General features: G+C 43.2%; 1 protein-coding gene across 1 annotated transcript in view; it reads right to left on the bottom strand.

Annotated features, from left to right (window-relative positions):
* Positions 1-19,658, bottom strand: part of GPR107 (G protein-coupled receptor 107) — a 57,868-nt gene extending 38,210 nt beyond the window's left edge. Inside the window, exons 1-7 of the mRNA XM_052647963.1 lie at positions 19,512-19,658; positions 8,601-8,723; positions 8,228-8,278; positions 7,906-7,985; positions 6,579-6,718; positions 4,956-4,993; positions 3,385-3,441 (exon numbers count right to left, since the gene is read on the bottom strand). Of these exons, the coding sequence (XP_052503923.1) occupies positions 3,385-3,441; positions 4,956-4,993; positions 6,579-6,718; positions 7,906-7,985; positions 8,228-8,278; positions 8,601-8,723; positions 19,512-19,652 (630 nt within the window). The 5' untranslated portion in view covers positions 19,653-19,658. The remainder of the gene's footprint in view (positions 1-3,384; positions 3,442-4,955; positions 4,994-6,578; positions 6,719-7,905; positions 7,986-8,227; positions 8,279-8,600; positions 8,724-19,511) is intronic.
* Positions 19,659-20,354: the final 696 nt, after the last annotated feature.

Raw genomic sequence — 20,354 nt, 5'->3', positions numbered from 1 at the left:
CTACATCTACTATGTTTAGAGATTTTTGTTTTTCAACATATTTCATGTACTCAAGTGAAGCTTAATGTAAATCAAAAAATGTTATTTATATATATACACACATATATATACTCACAGAATGTGACTGCTTAATCAATTCTCGGGAACATTTTACTATAAGTCTAAAATGTTAATATACTGTTTAGGGCTACATATACAAGTGGTGAACAATGAAGAAAACCAGGAAATGGTTATGGTTACATCTTTCATGACAGGAGTTACTCTAGAGTTGAGAAGAACATGAGGGACACAGGCATGGTAAGCACTGTTCTAGTTCCTGGACCAGGTGATGGCTACGAAGGTGATTACTGATAACCGTCTGTACTCAAGGTAAGTACTACAGACTCTTCTATAGGTACCATACCTCAAAATTTTAAAGAAGGGAAAAAAAGAGACATCTGTAAAGGGGACTAATACAAGTACCTACTTTCATAGCTGGCTGGGAGGATGAAGTGAGACAATGGTAAGGTGTAAGCACTTAGCAGGATGTCTGACATTCACTCATACATTCATCTCCGTATCCTGATAGGAAGAGTACCAGGGCCAGGCCCAAGATGAGGAATTCACACAGAGCAGCAAGAAAGCAGATAGAAATCCCTGCCCTTACAGTTACCATCTAAAGGGAGAGGGAGACAATAAATATAACAAATAAATACAGCATGCTGTGCACTGGAAAGAAGTGTTCAGGGAAAAGGTAGAGCGGGGGCGGGGGGGGGGGGGAAACGACTGCATTTAAAACAGTGCGACTGGAGGAAGCTTTGCTGAAAAGGTGACATTTGAGCCAAGACTTGAAGGAGGAAGAAATTAGTCATGCAGACTCTGTGGACAAGCTTTTCTCCAGTGGGTACTGCTAAAGCAAAAGCCAAGGCTTTATCTTCTCTAGGAGCAGCAGTGGCTGGAGCACAGTAATACACAGAGGACAGGGAGGAAACAGGAACTGAGGTCAGAGTCGACAGCAGCCAGACCACGTGTGCGCGGAGACCAGAGGGAGGACTTGGGCTTCTACTGTGAGACAGAGGGGAAGCTGCTGAGGGTTCAGAGCAGATGAGCACCCCACAAACTCTCAGTCAGCTGTTAAAACCGATGGCTACTAAAGTTAAATAACATCAACACTGTTAGAGCAGCAAAAGAATCTATGGTGAGAGAACTCAGACCTGCAGATGCAGGGGTGGGGGCCTTTCAGAAGTGGTACAAATACAGAGAACCTTGAGCATGGGCTACAGGGGTGCAGGCCATTGTCAGAATTGACAAAACCACACACTCAGGAGCTGTGCATTTCACTCGAAGTAAATGATGCTTCAGTTAATGAAAACTGCCTAGAAAAAGAGGTAGTGGTTCTTACAAGTTAATGATGAGAGACTATGTGTACAGTGCTTTACAAAGCACTTTTATTTTTTAAAAATGATACACCTAACACCCTGTGAGATGGTGTCATCATTTTCCATTTTCAGATGATTAAAGAGTGAGCTTCAGAGGTTAAGTGAGTTGTCCAAGGTCATCACCTAGCATGTGGGCTCTGAGATCCAACTCAGTGTCCTACCCCACACCCCACACACAGGCTGTGACGCTGCCATAGATACTCATGTGCAGTTAGCGATGGTGATGGCTGAGCAGGTCACTTAGGCCTCTAAGTCTCAGTGAACTCGTCTTCGAAATGACATCATCATCCAAAAGATGACAATCATCCTTTCAGGTGTAGAATTCTGGGTTTCTGACGCATTCTGAATGGGAGGCAGTGTGGGATTAGACAGGCAGAGTTGTGGGGACAGCCAGGGAGAACCAGGGTTGGAACCTGGGCCGTGATGCTCACACTGGATATACATGATTTGATAAGCGGCGGATAACAATACCCACCTTGGAGGTTTGTTACGGAGAGAGTTACTATATTCAAATGACTGGCACACAGCATCAGTTCAGTTCAGTTCAGTCGCTCAGTCGTGTCCGACTCTTTGCGACCCCATGAATCACAGCACGCCAGGCCTCCCTGTCCATCACCAACTCCCGGAGTTCACTCAGATTCACGTCCATCTAGTCCGTGATGCCATCCAGCCATCTCATCCTCTGTTGTCCCCTTCTCCTCCTGCCCCCAATCTCTCCTAGCATCAAAGTCTTTTCCAATGAGTCAACTCTTCGCATGAGGTGGCCAAAGTACTGGAGTTTCAGCTTTAGCATCATTTCTTCCAAAGAAATCCCAGGGTTGATCTCCTTTAGAATGGACTGGTTGGATCTCCTTGCAGTCCAAGGGACTCTCAAGAGTCTTCTCCAACACCACAGTTCAAAAGCATCAATTCTTCGGTGCTCAGCCTTCTTCACAGTCCAACTCTCACATCCATACATGACTACTGGAAAAACCATAGCCTTGACTAGACGGACCTTAGTCGGCAAAGCAATGTCTCTGCTTTTGAATATGCTATCTAGGTTGGTCATAACTTTTCTTCCAAGGAGTAAGAGTCTTTTAACTTCATGGCTGCAGTCACCATCTGCAGTGATTTTGGAGCCCAAAAAAATAAAGTCTGACAATGTTTCCACTGTTTCCCCATCTATTTCCCATGAAGTGATGGGACCGGATGCCATGATCTTCGTTTTCTGAATGTTGAGCTTTAAGCCAACTTTTTCACTCTCCTCTTTCACTTTCATCAAGAGGCTTTTTAGTTCCTCTTCACTTTCTGCCATAAGGGTGGTGTCATCTGCATATCTGAGGTTATTCATATTTCTCCCAGCAATCTTGATTCCAGCTTGTGCTTCTTCCAGTCCAGCGTTTCTCATGATGTACTCTGCATAGAAGTTAAATAAGCAGGGTGACAATATACAGCCTTGACGTACTCCTTTTCCTATTTGGAACCAGTCTGTTGTTCCATGTCCAGTTCTAACTGTTGCTTCCTGACCTGCATACAGATTTCTCAAGAGGCAGGTCAGGTGGTCTGGTACCCCCATCTCTTTCAGAATTTTCCACAGTTTATTGTGATCCACACAGTCAAAGGCTTTGGCATAGTCAATAAAGCAGTAGATGTTTTTCTGAAACTCTCTTGCTTTTTCCATGATCCAGAGGATGTTGGCAATTTGATCTCTGGTTCCTCTCCCTTTTCTAAAACCAGCTTGAACATCAGGAAGTTCACGGTTCACATATTGCTGAAGCCTGGCTTGGAGAATTTTGAGCATTACTTTACTAGCATGTGAGATGAGTGCAATTGTGCAGTAGTTTGAGCATTCTTTGGCATTGCCTTTCTTTGGGATTGGAATGCTATATAGAAGTTATTATTCCTAAATTGAAAGTTTCTTTAAAAATTCACCCGTTTACATGGCAGAGATAAATCCTACAAAGCTTGACTCAGAGAGATTACGTACCTGGAATGAAACTGCCCCATCATTATTACGAACAGAAAAGGATTTCTCTCCTGTTGCCTAAAAAAGACATCAACAACCTATTTTAGATGAGAACATCAGAAAAAAACATGCTACTAAAAATAAAAATTTTAAAGCTCCAAAATATGTTCTTCTAAAATCCTAAATTCACTGGTCTTCTAAAGCTCACTGAAAAAGAAATTCACCATCTTCTCAATATGAATGAAATCCTGTTTTACAAAAAAAAAGGTGAACCTTTACCCGTTTCCTTTTCTTAGTCACCTCTCCGGTTGCTCCAACATCCCCCTGCTCCCCGCTGAGCACCTCTCTGGTCTTACAGCTTTAGTGAGACAACGAATGCCAACCCAGGCCACACCTCAACATGGCACCTGGCCTCCATGCCCAATGGCAAACGACTGACATACTGCGGCGGGCACAATGGACTAAAGCTGAGTTACAAAAAGAAGGAGCTACTGAGACATGGGACGGCATAGAGGCACCTGAAATAATCACACTAAATGAAAGAGAATCTAGTGGCAGAGCAGTGGCTCCCTAGGGACAAGAGGGGACAAAGGGGCAGGAGAGCCCTCTGTGGTGACGGATATGTTGTGGTGGTGGCTTCACAGGTGCACCTGTAAGTCAGAACTTATTGAGCTGCCACTTTAAATACACAGTTTGTAGTGTATCAATTTTACTTCAGGAAAGCTGTTAAAACAAAACCCTGCCATCTGGATGCTCCATCACTGAAATATTAAGATAGCCCCAACTAAAACTTTCCCACGTGCCCTTCTGTTCTGTTCCCCACCTCGCTGAGGGTAGGAAGGCAACCCACCTCTTCTCCCCGCTCCCCGCCGCCCTGGCCTCCCAGACTGCTGCTCACTCACTCCACCTCCCGAAGCTCTGCTCTGGCTCAGATGCTCAACACCCTAAACCTGCACGGTTACAACAGCACTCCCCCTGGTCCCTCTCAGGTCCCCGGCCTCCTCACCACCGCGACCCTGCACGTTCCTTCTGAACAATGACTTTCCCGTAACACGTTCTGTATCACTTTCCATCCTGACCAAGAACACACGATGACTTCCTGTTTTCTGTGCATCAATATCTTCAATTTTTTGGCCCTCTATAATCTAAGATCCCTCTCTCTGATTCCAAATATATGTTATGTTTTACTTTCAACAGGCCAGTGCCCAATACTTGTCAATGCTCATTTCCACTTCCAGTCTTTGCTCATGATGGTCTTCAGCCCCTTTCTTCTCATCTTCTTCCCCAAACGATCCACCAAACTTCAAGCCCTGGTGACATCTCCCTCCAGATGACTCTCAGACACCCTGCTTCCCTCTCCCCTCACTATCTGAGCTTCTATCACATAAGGGCTGTATAACTCAGTACTCAGTCTTACTCTGAAATTATTTCAGTGTCCAAGTTCTCTCCCCAAACAGAAGGCAACTGCCTGTAGACTGAGCATGCAGATGTACGTGTGTGTGTATGTACACACATATATAAGGACAGTCTGACATGTGTGTGAGCGCACACACCTGGAAAAGCTGAGAGCACAGGCTGGGGTTAGTTCTTACCTTTGAATCCACAGTACTTCTTTTAGACTTTCCATTTTCTAAAAGAAGAATCATTTAGAAGATATTATTGCATGGTTCAGCTCATATGTATACTATGGTATCACTTTATGAGACTCTAGCTCATCTAACATCAAATAATTCAAACAAATAAACAAAATGGTGAGGCCACATGCCATCTTACAAACTTGTAACTCCTCAAAACCCCAAACATTCTTGAGCTGTAAAAGCCACAAATTGGACATGTTCTATTATGAACACAATTTAATAAATGGCAACATTCAGCATCAACGAAGGAAACTGTCTCTAAATAACCCAGTGCATGTAACTGCCAAAGGTGCCATGTGGAATGACTTTCTTTTTTTCTAAGTAATGACATTTGAAACCAGATCACTGTTTAAAATATACATGTATGAGATTTATTTACATATGTAGAAAAAACAGCAAATACTATTAGCATAAAGCATACTTTTTTCCTCATGGCTAGAAGTGTAAAGATTGCTAATGACTTCTTTCAATGAAAAGAGAGGGCCTCTGTGTCTTATTTTTATTAAGTCATTCTTTCTGAGTAAGAGACTCCCAAACTATGTAGTAAGGGAGAGAGTTTCAGAATAAAAAGAAGGACGAAAATGTTCTGCCTAGGGAATGGTCATGTGCGCCCAAGGAACCTAGATAAGGAGAAGATGGCGCACATACACGGAACCGCACCATCGCACACACGGAGCACTTGTGCACGTCTTTTAGCATGTATTAGAACTCTGACAAACTGAGAAAATAATACATAAATAATACTGTAACTAGTAAAGTTATCTTTAAAGAACTCATATAAATTATTAGATAAACTTGATGGTCAATAAAAGAGGTGATAAATCTAAACTAGTAAATCAACATAAGGAGGAAAAGTGCAATCTCAGTAGTAAGAGAGACTTCAAAACCGAGGACACCCCTTTGCCTTTCACTTTAGGATTTAACAAACAAACACAACCAAAAACCCACTGCTGGCTAGGACTTGGTGATGTGGGTGCTATGATTGTATATTTCCCAAAAGGAGCATAAATTCACACAACTCATGTGGAAAGGAATGAAAATATGTATCAATGTTCCCAAAAGTATTCATATCCTTTGAACCAGAAATTCCAGTTCATGGAACTCAGCCTAAAAAAAAAAGTTACACATATGAAAAAAAAATCTACAAATAAAGATGTCTGATGCAGCAGTGCTTTATAATAGCATCAAAATGGAACTATGTCTCTTTAAGGGAAAATGCCAAGCAAACTACAGTATCTATTTAATGGGGCATCTGATAAGTATAAAAAAATTTTAAAGCTGAGTGAACAGGGATGCTTATAAAATTATAAGATGACTATGAATTTTTAAAATCAAATATTCTAGACTTAGGAAACAAGTTTAGAAGGAAACAGAAATTACTGATTACTCTAACATGGAGAATAAGGAGAAATGACTATTCTTTCCCCATCTTTCCTGCATTTTTCTTTGTTATGCATTTTTATATCACCTCAAAAATAAAATAATGCTAAATAAAATCATGTTTGTTTTTAGGTAGGAACAAAACTGGATCTATGAGCAAGGTAGTGGAGGAAAGGCTAGTGTCTACCTTACAGTTACCTTGTTCTTTCGGAGCCTGGCTGCCTGCTGAGACAGGGTTACCACCAGGCTCCTGGCTCTGACTGACAACCTTCTCATCCTTGGTAAAGATGATCTTTGGTAACTGGGTACCAGCTTCTGGTGGAGATCTTATTTTCACTCTAAATTCAAGTAAGACAGAAGAAAAAGAGTTAAAGTAAAGCTTACGGCCGGCAGGTGTTGTCAGTTAGGTGTTGTTTCCAGCTCTAAGCCCATCACCTCATGCAGTCCATGATGAACTATGATATAGATTCTATTATCTGCCTTTTACAGATGCTGAAATGGCAGCTAAAAGGTTAAAGAATTTGCCCAAGAGTAGTAAGCTGGTTAGCAGCTGGGGCAGCTTCACTCTAAAGTTTGTGTCTGTAGCAACCATTTGATTCTGAGGTATATATTTCCTCCCTAAGTATGTGTAATAACAAATTGATGATGATCAAGCTGAATGAACAGGGATGCTTATAAAATTATAAAATGACTATGGATTTTTAAAATCAAATGTTCTAGACTTAGGAAACAAGTTTAGAAGGAAATATAAAGGACTGGTTATTCTAACATGGAGAATTAGGAGAAATGACTATTCCTTCCCCATCTTCCCTGCATTTCGTGCACAAGGGAAAAGGAACAAGAGGTTAAAAAAACCCAGTTAAGGTGTTAAAACGAGGCCTCGGGGAGCAGGTGAGGGGCAGTAAAAACGATTAGCAGCCCATCTAAAATGCATTTCCTCCCTCTCCCTGCTGACCAGACCCCAATTTTGTGAGACCCATCCTGCCTGAGGAGGAGCCCGCAAGTTTCGATGCTGGAGTGGACACGTGCCCTCAGTTGGCACTATCGCATGCATCAAGGGGAGGACGTCCAGCACGGGATAGGCAGAAACCTCCCTCTTCCCCTTAGCTGGCTGCGAACAACGCACTCACTTCACTGAACACGCGCCATGCTAGCACATGCTGCTCCGCCTCGGCACAACACGTTCTCGTTGCCCGGAACGTGCTACCCTTTCTTATTCCTCTGCAAAGTCTCCTCACAAGAAAGCTGGCTGTGCCAACACTTCTCTGAAGCCTTCCCTTCCTGCCCACGCGCCACCGTCCCCCTGCCCTACTGCTCCTCCAGTTTGCTGCCACCACTGGTATTGCTGCTGTCTCATCTAGAAGCTCCTCCAGGACTGCACCCCCACCCTCTTCATCTTGTTTGTAATCTCCAGCCCTCGGCAAAGTATTTGGCGTGTGGCAGATGATACATGTCTTAGGTTAACTACCAAACTCCCCCTAACTTTACTCGAGGGTTGAAATGAAGGATTATTAGCATTACTTACTCACTTCTGGAGATGTCTAGGATTAAAAGGGTGACAGAGACAGACTGTTTCTTTAAAATACAGTAATTCACATCTTCATCCTGAGAAAGGAAGACCCAATTATAGAGCATGTTATTTAGTCACACTAGAACAAGAACAAAAAGTTTTCATGAACGAAGCAAGTAAGTGGCCCAGCCCCGACTCAAGAAACACAACTGTAGCTGCTCAGAGATGCTTGGAAGTCAAAGCTGCCACCTTAAGAAACAGCACTGGCAGGAGCAGGGTGTCCCACCCAGGGCCTTGGGCTCAAGTGTAGGGAGGGCTCAGGTCGCTTGATGCTCACCAGATAAGAAGAAAATCCATCATTCTTTGTTCGGTCTAGGCTGAATCCAATCTAAGAGGAGGTGAAAACAGCAGAAGTGAATTAGCACTGATGCCCCGACATCCATACCTTTCTTAGCCCAAGAGAAGAAAAGGTGATTATTTTGGCTTGGCCTGGGCTTCCTCTCGGTTTTCTTAGCGTGTATTTTGTAAGAAGGATCAGTTGTAACTGAAATTATTCAAGAATTATAACTTCAGTGTTAAAAAATAAAACTACGGATGCCTGCTCACAAGTTTAATTTTCTCCCTATTCTAATATTTCGTATTTAAAAAGGGGGACGCTCTTAACCTAAGCCACAGGAAAGCTTTACCCTTGATCCTGGAAAGGCACTTACAGTTAAGTCCTTGTCTGTGGCTCCTTTCGGTTCATTCACTGAAAGGCTGCTGACATTCACCTTCATGTACCCATTCTTGAAGAATCCAAAGGTGTTCAGATGAACCTTATGCCTCACATCATCCTGAAAAGATGTGCAGTAGAATTAGTAATCTGGAGAAGTTGATTAGTAAACCTATTCATTTGCTTCGAAAACTGCGGTATCTAGTTCCCTGTCAGGGAACCAATGTCTCCATATATTCAGTAATATTGACCACTGTGGGACCTGATCTTGCTCCAAAAGCTGCAGAAGACTCATCAGAAATTCATACGACAGCAACGATGTCACAGACAGAGACACACCATAGATTCGATTCAGTCCAGTGCATTTGGAAGGGTCCCGGGGGCAGGCCCAATGGCCTGCTGGGGCGTGAGTTCCAGGGGAGGAGGAACAGTGTTCTGGTCATCCCCCTATCCTTCCTTCAAGGACCAGGCCCAGCAGCCAGCAGGCACTCAAAACAGGGAGGGATGGGGAGGGGCAAGTAGCCAAAGCTGCTCCAAGAATACACTTGGCTCCTCCCCCCGAAGGACACCAAGGGACACCTGCCCATTACTTGAAACTGTCTCCGAGTTGTGACTCCAATCTCAGCTCAGTCCACAAACTGTAAGGCCAAGAGAACAACGGGATCAGAGAATACTCCCAAAGCTGAGGTTCCACAAAGGCACTTCACGTTGTGTAAAGTCATGAGTTTCATATTGGGAATTATCTGCCCAAATGTTCAGTTATCACACAGATCCTAAATACAAAATACTAGGCTAAGTATTTTTCTAAAACTTGGATTTGGTTCTCCCCCAAATCCACATCATTGTTTTTGCTACTGTTGGCTTCTCGTTTGTATTTTAAAATTCTATTCATTGTTTCTTTCACTTAGTTGCTTAGTGGCTCAGTCATGTCTGACTCTTTGAAACCCCATGGACTGCAGCATAACAGGCTTCCCTGTCCTTCACCATCTACCAGAGTTGCCTCAAACTCATGCCCATTGAGTTGATGATGCCATCCAACCAGTTCATCTTCCATCACCCCCTTCTCCTCCTGCCTTCAATCTTTCCCAGCATCAGGGTCTTTTCAAATGAGTTGGCTCTTTGCATCAAGTTGCCAAAATACTGGAGCTTCAGCATCAGGCCTTCCAATGAATATTCAGGACTGATTTTCTTTAGGCTTGACTGGTTTGATCTCCTTGCTGTCCAAGGGACCACACTTCCAAAGCATCAGTTCTTCGGTGCTCTGCCTTCCTCATGGTCTAACTCTCACATCCATACACAACTACAGGAAAAACCACAGCTCTGACTGTACAGACCTTTGCTGGCAAAGCGATGTCTCTGCTTTTTAATACACTGTCTAGGTTTGTCATAGGTTTTCTTCCAAGGAGCAAATGTCTTTTAATTTCATGGTGGCAGTCACCATCCAAAGTGATTTTGCAGCCCAAGAAAATAAAATCTGTCACTGTTTCCACTTTTCCCCATCTGCTTGCCATGAAGTGATGTGACCAGTAGCCATAATCTGAGTTTACTGAATGTTGAGTTTTAAGCCAGCTTTTTCACTCTCTTCTTTCACCCTCATCAAGAGGCTCTTTAGTTCCTCTTTGCTTTCTGCCATTAAGAGTGGTATCCTCTGCATATCTGAGGTTGTAGATATTTCTCCCAGGAATCTTGATTCCAGCTTGAGAGACATTCAGTCCAGCATTTCGCATGATATACTCTGTATAGAGATTAAATAAACAGTGACAATATACAGCCTTGATGTACTCCTTTCCCAACTTTGAACCAGTCAGTTGTTCCATGTAAGGTTCTGTTGCTTCTTGTCCTGCTTCTTGTCCTGCCTACAGGTTTCTCAGGATGTAGGTAAGGTGGTCTGGTGTTCCTATCTCTGGAAGAGTTTTCCAGTTTACTGTGATCCACACAAAAGCTTTAGTGTAGTCAATGAAGCAGATATCTTTTGGAATTCCCTTGCTTTCTCTATGATCCAAAGAACACTGGCAATTTGATCTCTGGTTCCCCTGCCCTTTCTAAATCCAGCCTGTACATCTGGAATTTCTCATTTCACGAACTGCCAAAGCCTAGCTTGAAGGACTTTGAGCATTACCTTGTTAACGTGGGAAATAAATTAGTACATGGTCTTTGCTAGGAACCTGTATTGTCTAAATTCCTAACAAAGACCATGTACTAATTTATAATTACTAAAAAATAGTTATTTTCAACAATTATTATTTGCCAGCAATATATTAATTGCAAGACTCTCATCTAACCTAATTTCCAACACTCCCTTTTAAGTAATCATGTTACCATATCAAATAAGATATATAAGGAAGGGACTCTGTAAACTGTATTTCACTATACAAATAGACACAAAATTTCAGATTAATAGGAACCAAGAAAGTCAAACCCACTGATCACTCATTCAACTTTGATTTAATTCAAATGTAAATAAACCAGTACTTACAAAATGCCACTAATGCCTAAGGCCCAAGAAGTGATAAAAGACTCTCAAAAAAAAAAGTCTCCCAACAGCCAGTCCTTACTGTCCAGGAATAAGGAAACCTCTTCTTCCACCACAGGGAAGCCAGAATCTCCCCAAGGACAATCAATGGTCAGCAAGACAAGAGAGCCCTTTCCCCCAGGAGGCTCAAAATCCCCTAAGCTGTAGAAAAGTAAAAGGAGTAGCAACAAATATCCACTGCTCACAATTATGACGTGTCTACATCAAAGCTGCTTCAGAGCCATCAGAACAGAGAGAGGGCAGGGAGCAGGAAGAGGAGGAGAATAAATCCTATTCCCCTCAACCATCCCTTCCCAAGTTCATGACATATCCATAACCATAAAAATCAATACAGTATCATGATGTTTTTAAAATGTGGATAAACTGTGTTACAATGTATGTGTACATCTGGCAACCTGCATTTTTCAGACAGCACTGCATTCTTTGAGGCCCTATCTGTGCTGACACATTGAATATGCTCTGGTTCCTCACTTTTTATGCTTGTGTTCCACCCCATGTACATCATGGTACATCTATTTCCCCAAAGCATCACCTGGGCATTCAGGTAAATCCCAATCATTCCTGGGCATTCAGGTAATTTCCAATCATTTGCTATGACAACACTGTTATGAGAATTCCTTGTACGTACCTTTTTTTTCTTTAAACTCTGTGCTATTTTAAAGATGTATTTATCTATCTATTTTATGCGTTGGCTGAGCTGGGTCTTCACTGCTGCACACGGGCTTTCTCTAGTCGCGGTGCACAGGCTTCCGCCTGCAGTGGCTTCTCTTTCTGCGGAGCGTGGGTTCTAGGGCACGCAGGCTTCAGCAGCTGCAGCAAGTGGGCTCGGCAGCTGTGCTTCTCACGTTCTAGAATGCAGACTCAGTAGCTGTGATCCACAGGCTCAGTGCTCTACAGCATGCGGGACTTTCCCCAACCGAGGATCCAACTGGTGTCCCTTGTATTGCAAGGTGGATTCTCAACCACTGGACCACCAGGGAAGCCCCCCTTGCACATACGTTATGTATTACCTGGGTGGGATTAAGGGTATATACATCTAGATGGACAATCCTAGGACACAGGGTGTGCACATTTTCAATTTTAGTAGAAATTGAAAAATGAATTCCCAAAGTATAAGAAAGTTTCTTTACATCCTTACTGAACCTTGATGTCATTAGACATTTCATTTTTCCCAGTTTGGGGGAAAATCAATGCTGATGTTGATTCAATTTGCATTTCTTGGTACTTTATGAGTTTGAGCACCTCATTTAGGTTTATTAGCCATTTGAGTTTTTCTTTTGTAAAATGCTTTTTTAAAACATATCATACGTCAGACTTCCCCAGCAGTCCAGTGGTTGTTGGGAAAGTAAGATCCCACATGCCAGGCAGCGTGGCCTAAAAAGTAAAAATTTAGAAAACTAACTGAACAAACATCATATGTCCATTTTCCTTTTGGATTTGTTTTCTTAGTTCTTTATATATTCTAGGTACTAATTTTGACTTCGATGCTGCAAATATCTTTTCCTGGTCTTTTCTTTAAACTGTGGTATCTTTTGTTATACAAGTCTTTTTATATTTTGAAAGAGAAAACCTATTGATCCTTATTCCTGACAGTTTTCGTCTTCAAAAAAATCTATCAGGGGTGTAGGGGAGGGAAGTACTGAAAGTTTGGAATTAATAGATGCAAACTATTATATACCATAGGATAGATAAACAACAAGCACCGACTGTATAACACAGGGAACTGTGGTCAATATCCTGCAATAAACCATAATGATAAAGAAAAGATACAGAAAATATATATGTATAACTGAGTCATTGCTGTTCAGCAGAAGTTAACACAACACTGTAAATCAACTATATTTCAATAAAATTTTAAAAAATTCAGTTTATTCCTGATAACAATTTTGAATGTCTTTTCAAAAACGTCCTTCTCTATTCCAAAGTCTAAAATATTTGTGATAGTTAAAGTCGGTCAGTTGTGTCCGCCTCTTTGCAACTCATGTATAGTCTGTGGAATTCTCCAGGCCAGAATACTGGAGTGGGTAGCTTTTCTCTTCTCCAGGGGATCTTTCCAACCCAGGGATTGAACCCAGGTCTCCCACATTGCAGGTGAATTCTTTACCAGCTGAGCCACAAGGGAAGCCCAAGAATACTGGAGTGGGTAGCCTATCCCTTCTCCGGAGGGTCTTCCCGATCTAGGAATTGAACCGGGGTCTCCTGCATTGCACGTGGATTCTTTACCAACTGAGCTATCAGGGAAGCCCAAAAATATTCACAGTACGTTATTCTAAAAGTTTGAGAGTTCTGTTTTCACATTTAGTCTTTAATTCACCTGGAATATATTTTGTTTGCAGGAGAGCCATCTCTTCCCACCCCCTCCTCCCATGGAGACCAGTGAGGTGTTCTGAGGACACTCCAGAGCCATCCGTCCTAACCTCCACTGCCCTACGGTGCCCCCTCTGCTGCACATCAAGTTTGCACTGGGATGAGCCCCTCATCGGTGCTTCCCGTTCTGCCCCATCGATCTGCCTGATCTCCACTACAGAGTCATGTGGCATTACAGTTCAAAACTGAGCAGGATAAGACCTCGCTCCTTCTCCTGTTTTGATGTGTGCTGGGTATTATAAGACTTTTAGTGACTGGGAGAGAAAATGAAAGGGGCTTCTGGGGTATTAGTAAAGTCCTTCTTCTTGATCTGGGTGCTGGTTACCTGGGTACATTCAGACATTAAAAAAATTCACCAAACTGCACATGTATGAACTAAGAAACTAAAGAAAAGCAGGGCAATGACAGCAGAGAGGAGACTGGCACACAGAAAGATGGGCAGTGGAAGGACTGAGAGTTCCCCCTGAGGGGAACAGGGTGCCACCAATGGGCTTAAGGGGAGTGTCATGATTGGCTTTGGCTTTTAGGAAGATAAGGCTACAAAACACAATAGGAACTAAGATAACACTGGGAAAACAGGTATGAGGAGACCTCCCTGGTCCAAGGATGTCCTAGACCTAACAGTCACAGTGGTGATGACAGGAGTGATGGATTGGAGAGCTTTGTATTTAGAACACAAATCTATGAAGCTTGGTGATGAGGAGATAAGAATAAAAGATTTCTGACTTAAGAAAATGAGCAGCTGGTGGTCCCAGTTACTAAGAAAAGAAAAACTGGAGAAAGAGTATGTACAGATTAGGGGTGAAGGGTGAGGATGTTTCTAACACACAGAGATGATTATGAGCCACTTACGTGGAAATGGGGGTTAGGAAACTGGATACACTTGTCCAGAGCTCAGAAGAAAGGGTAGATATGGAGACAAAACTAAAAAAAAAAGAAAAAAAAAAAATCCCATAACCCTTATAGACAGCTACTATATTTTTCTCCTTTTCCCCCTTATTTTAGAAAGTTGTTTTAAACTTTTCACTAAATATTGGAATATAAGAAACGGTTTATGTTCCTCAATAACTTCCCATTTTAGACGGCTTTCAAATATAAAGCAAGTGGGGTAATGATACGTCAATTTAGTTTTTCTCACAAACTGAATTTTAGAAAACAGAGTAACATTTAACTAAGCTAGCTTATGGTCACCTACCCGGCCACTTCTTTAAACAGCTCCTCAACTGGCGGTCCACTGACCATACTGGCCCACAAACGTGCTGCATGTGGCCGACACAGTGCTTTGCTTTTGTTTTTAAATTTGAGTTTGAGCTAGCTAGTTTCACTTGAAAGCCTGGATTTCCAGTTTTTCTTAAACACACACACACACATAATCCCGCAAATCTAGGCCACACAGGACGGAAGCATGGGTGAACATACTAAACTACACTACGAGGAAACAAATCAGCAAAATCCAGTACAGGGGAGCTGGAAGGAGTGAGACCCGCCCCCCCACCCCAGATCAAGACAGACTTAAGAGGTATATTAACCACTCATAATGTGAGGAGACTATTTAGATTCTGATTTTTAAAAAGTTTAAATCCATTTCTGACCAATGGAAATTTGAACCTGATTTGGTATTTCATGATATTAAACATTATCTTTCTTTCTGTTAAAATGACATTGTTGTTGTTATTCAGTCACTCAGTCATGTCTAATTCTTTGTGACCCCACGGGCTGCAGCAGACCAGGCTTCCCTGTCCTTCACCACCTCCCAGAGCTTGCTCAAACTTGTGTCCATTGAGTCGGTGATGCCATCCAACTATTTCATCCTCTGTCATCCCCTTCTCCTCCTGCCTTCAGTCTTTCCTAATATCAGCATCTTCTCCAGTAAGTCAGTTCTTCTCATCAAGTGGCCAAAGTGGAGCTTCAGCCTCAGTATCAGTCCCTCCAATGAATATTCAGGATTGATTTCCTTAGGATTGACTGGTTTGATGGCCTTGCAGTACAAGGGACTCTCAAGCATCTTCTCCAACACCACAGTTCAAAAGCATCAATTCTTCGGTGCTCAGCCTTCTTTATGGTCCAACTCTCACATCCATACATGACTACTAGAAAAACCACAGCTTTGACTAGACAGACCTTTGTTGGCAAAGTTAATGTCTCTGCTTTTTAATATGCTGTCTAGGTTGGTCATAGTTTTTCTTCTAAGGAGCAAGAGTCTTCTAATTTCATGGCTGCAGTCACCGTTTGCAGTAATTTTGGAGCCCAAGAAAAAATCTGTCACTGTTTCCATTTTTTCCACAACTATTTGCCATGAAGTGATGGGACTGAGTACCATGATAATAGTTTTTGAATGCTGAGTTTTAAGCCAGCTTTTTCATGCTCCTCTTTCACCTTCATCAAGAGGCTCTTTAGTTCCTCTTCGCTTTCGGCCATAAGGGTGTCATCTGATACTGCAGTAACGTTTTTAAGAGTCCCTATTTCTTATAGGTACATACTGAAATATATACTGAAACATTTATGGATTTTAAGGATCAAACAATATGATGACTTTGAGTCACTCGAAGACAGTATGAAGACAAATGTTGGCATAATATGTAGAAAGCAGAACCCTCACAAATTGCTGGTAGGACTGCAAAATGGTACAGTTGCTTTAGAAAGTACTTTGGCAGTTTCTTAAAAAGTTAAATATAAATCTACCATGAAAAAAAAGTGAAAGTGTTAGTCGCTCAGTCGTGTCTGACTCTTTTGTGACCCCATGGATTGTAGCGCGCCAGGCTCCTCTGTCCATGGGATTTTCCAGGCAAGAATACTAGAGCAGGTAGCCATTCCCTTCTCCAGGGGATCTTCCCAACCCAGGGATCGAATCCATGTTTCTTGTGTCTCCTGCATTGGCAGGTAGATTCTTTACCATCTGAGCCACCTGGGAAGCTATCTACCATATGACCCAACAATTCTACTCCACTCCTAGCTATCAACCCCCCAAAACGAAAACATATTTCCCAAAGACTTGCATGTGAATGTTTGCAGCAATATTACTCACAACAGCCAAAAATGGAAACCCAAACATTCAAATGTTTTGGTAAATGGCTGAGCATAGGTGATATATTCATACAATGAAAAAGTATTTGTCCATTAAAAGGAATGAATTACTAATACACAGTACAACATGGATGAACCTCAGTAACATAAGTAAAAGAAGCCAGACAAAAGGACCATATACTATGTGATTCCATTTATATGAAACATCCAGAAAGGGCACATCTATAGAGACAGAAAGTAGATTAGTGGTTGTCTGGGGCTGGAGGTCAGACTAGGAATTAACAGTAAACCAACAAAAGGGATCTTACATGGGTGATGGAAATGTTCTATGGCTGGATTGTGATGATAGTTGCATAACTCAGTAAATTTACCAACAATCACTGAATTGTACATTTACAATGTATGGATTTTAATGTATATAAACCATGCCTTAAGAGTTTCCAAAAGTTAAGGAATCTAAAAAATAAAAGACAAGGAATTTGAGAAGACTAGAAGAATAATGGAAAACGTAACATGGAATGAGAAAACTGAATAAAGAATGAAAGGGGGGCTTCTCTGGTGACCTGGTGGTTGAAACTTTGCCTTGCAGTGCAGGGGATGTTGGTTTGATCATGGTTGAGGAACTGAGACTCCATTTGCTTCAACTAAGACCAGAGGCAGCCACGTAAGTAAACACATTAAACAAAAAAAAAGATTTATTTTCTAGTTAAAAATTAAAGAATGCACCTGAGAAGGGATGTGTGTGGGGATAGGGCAGAATTAGCCATTGGTTAATGGTTACAGCTACATGGGAATTCACTATACTATTCTGTCTATTTTGGTGTATGGTTGAAATTCTCTCTCTCAATCTCAAGCAAAATAAGACAATCTAACGTTGCTGCTCTGACAGGCTCCCTTCAGGTGAGCACAATTTTCTTGGGCAAAATGTCAGACTGTTTAAGAGAAGAGAAACAAGTACAATACTGATTATGGAACAGGCACCAAGTATTTGAGAAAACAAAGATGAAAAACATTAAGCAATGTAGCTTACTCCTTGGAAGGAAAGTTATGACCAACCTAGATAGCATATTAAAAAGCAGAGACATTACTTTGCCAACAAAGGTCCGTCTAGTCAAGGCTATAGTTTTTCCAGTAACCATGTATGGATGTGAGAGTTGGACTGTGAAGAAAGCTGAGCGCAGAAGAATTGATGCTTTTGAACTGTGGTGCTGGAGAAGACTCTTGAGAGTCCCTTAGACTGCAAGGAGATCCAACCAGTCCATTCTAAAGGAAATCAGTCCTGGGTGTTCTCTGGAAGGAAAGATGCTAAAGCTGAAAGTCCAGTACTCTGGCCACCTCATGTGAAGAGTTGACTCATTGGAAAAGACTCTGATGCTGGGAGGAATTGGGGGCAGGAGGAAAAGGGGACGACAGAGGATGAGATGGCTGGATGGCATCACGGACTTGATGGACGTGAGTCTGAGTGAACTCAGGGAGCTGCTGATGGACAGGGAGGCCTGGCGTGCTGCGATTCACAGGGTCGCAAAGAGTCGGACACGACTGAGCGACTGAACTGAACTGAAGCAATGTAGCACAATGTAGAGAAATCAATCACCAGAATTACACCAACTTAGGTTGCTTCTCCCATTGAGGGTAGTATACTTTTCCTTCTATATCAACTTTGTCGATATTTACCTAATGATGCTGGCCATCTGACATTTTAATTCTAGACATGCCTAAAGCCAAGACACATGGTTCAGTGCGTCCATGGTTCAGTATTAGTGTTATTCTCTAATTTATAAGCTACAAAAACTCAGTTACATGATTTCACCTAAGACTCAAGATTCTAGACTATAAAGTGAAAGAATTTTAGGAGTTCGGCACTTGGAGTCACAGGCCTGGGGACTAAGGCCTATGGATAAGCTTTGGCAGGATTACAAAGCCCTATAAATTCCAAGAAGTTTTGCCTACATTTCTACCTGCATTTTCTGGGAAGAGATTCAATATCTTTCAGCATATTCTCAAAAGGAGCCAAGACTCACTTCTCTCCCTGCAGTTGACAACCATTTCAATCAGGATATTTATTATTTACAAACAACAGTATGGGTCTAGTCAGGTTTTTTTTAATCCAGATTCTGTATTTTAAACTACAGTCACAAAATACATTGCTTTGTTAATGTACAGGGTTTTAATAAGACAAACTTTCTCACTGCTGAAACCTTACTCTGTTAAGAATACCTTACAGAATGAAAATAATGTACAAGGCTTTGGGTCACAACGATTTATTTTTCCTGGTCTCATATATTAACCAGCTAAATCGCCTGGAGGCATGTTTTGAGTTAAAAAGCAGGATACAAAGGGTTCATTCTAGGCCTATCGTAAATTTCTTCCCTAGACAGACAATGACAGAAGCGAGGGATAAAAAGGGCTTCTAATCAAAAACATATTTTCATTGCTGGGCTTAAATTTCCGGTAACGGATTTTAAGCGAGATTTGAAATTCCTTCTGGAGATGCTCGCTTTGCTCAGGCCAGAAACCGCCAAGTCCACCAGGGAAACTGAGGCAAAGGTTCCCCGCACCTTCCAACCGCTAGGCACCAGGGGGATGAACGAAAGGAGACGGCAGACGAGCGAAGTCGGGCGTAGAAGTTGGAGATCAAAGGGAGGAGGAAGATCAAGTTGCTCTCGGCAAGGAAGACAGGGAAGCCAACAGGACTGCAAGCATGGCCCCGAGAGTCCTTCGGGGTTACGCCGCAGTTCAGCCCCTTCCCCTCTTTCTCCTCCTCCCTTTTCCAGACCGACCGAGGACTCCCGCCATTCCCACAGTTCCCAACAGACCCCTCCGGGAGGGAGTCCGCAACTGGGAACAGAGGCGGGAACCCCAATCGCTCATAGACAACCTCCCCACCCCCCGCTTCCCCTGGGCCAAAAGTTGCCCCTCAGCATCAGGGAGCGGCCTCGGCCTCTGTCCCCCGCCCTGGTCTTGCAAGGCCCTGGTCGCCCTTACCTTGAGCGCCAGGTGGTGGACGCGGCCCAGGCCGGGCTCGGCCAGCAGCTGCAGCAGCCCCAACAGCGGGAACAGCCGGAGGCCGGCGGCTAGCCGAGGACTGCGGGAGCCCGAGAAGCCGAAGGGCGCCGGGGCGGCCATGTTTGTTCCAGCATCACCAGCTGCTTCCTCTCCCGCCCACTTCCGGGGTTAAAGGGCGGTGGCTGCCGGAAACGCCTGAAAGGGGGCTCTCTGCGGCCAGCGGCGGGGAGACTGTGGCCTTTTTCCAGGAGCTTGCGGTCTCGGGAGCGGGGCGGGTACACTTCGAGGCCGTTCAGTTGGCCTCTGCTGTGAGGACTTTTCGGTTTAGCCAGAAGAGGTGCGCCCGCAGTAGGTAGCCTGTGGCGGTTGCCATGGTAACAGTCGCTGGGCTGGACCAACCCCGGCGTTGCCTCCGCCCCGCGGAGCTTTGAAAGCGACCTTGGGCCTGCGCGCCGGCGGCCCACCGAGGGACCTGGCGTTCCTAGGCGGGGAATGCCTCCTGGGTTGATGGGACCGATTGTCCCGAGCAGCCTTCACTCGGTAGAAAAACCAAGTTCGTGGCTTGTCATCAGTCCTTGGGTGGTTTTGTTTTTGTTTTTTGAGGCACTTAACACAAATTTTTGATGAGATGGTTTTAGTAATTTATTGAGCCTTTATGAGGTGCTTCTTCCCCAGTGGCTCACCGGTAAAGAATCCACCTGCGGTGCAGGAGACACAGAGACTCTGGTTCCATTCCTGGGTTGGGAAGATCCCCTGGAGGAGGAAATGGCAACTCACTCCAGTGTTCTTGTCTGGGAAATCCTATGGACAGAAAGGAGCCTG

Source organism: Budorcas taxicolor, chromosome 11, assembly GCF_023091745.1.
Source record: "Budorcas taxicolor isolate Tak-1 chromosome 11, Takin1.1, whole genome shotgun sequence".
NCBI classification, from domain to species: Eukaryota; Metazoa; Chordata; class Mammalia; order Artiodactyla; family Bovidae; genus Budorcas; species Budorcas taxicolor.
This window is presented reverse-complemented; position numbering and strand designations above follow the sequence as displayed.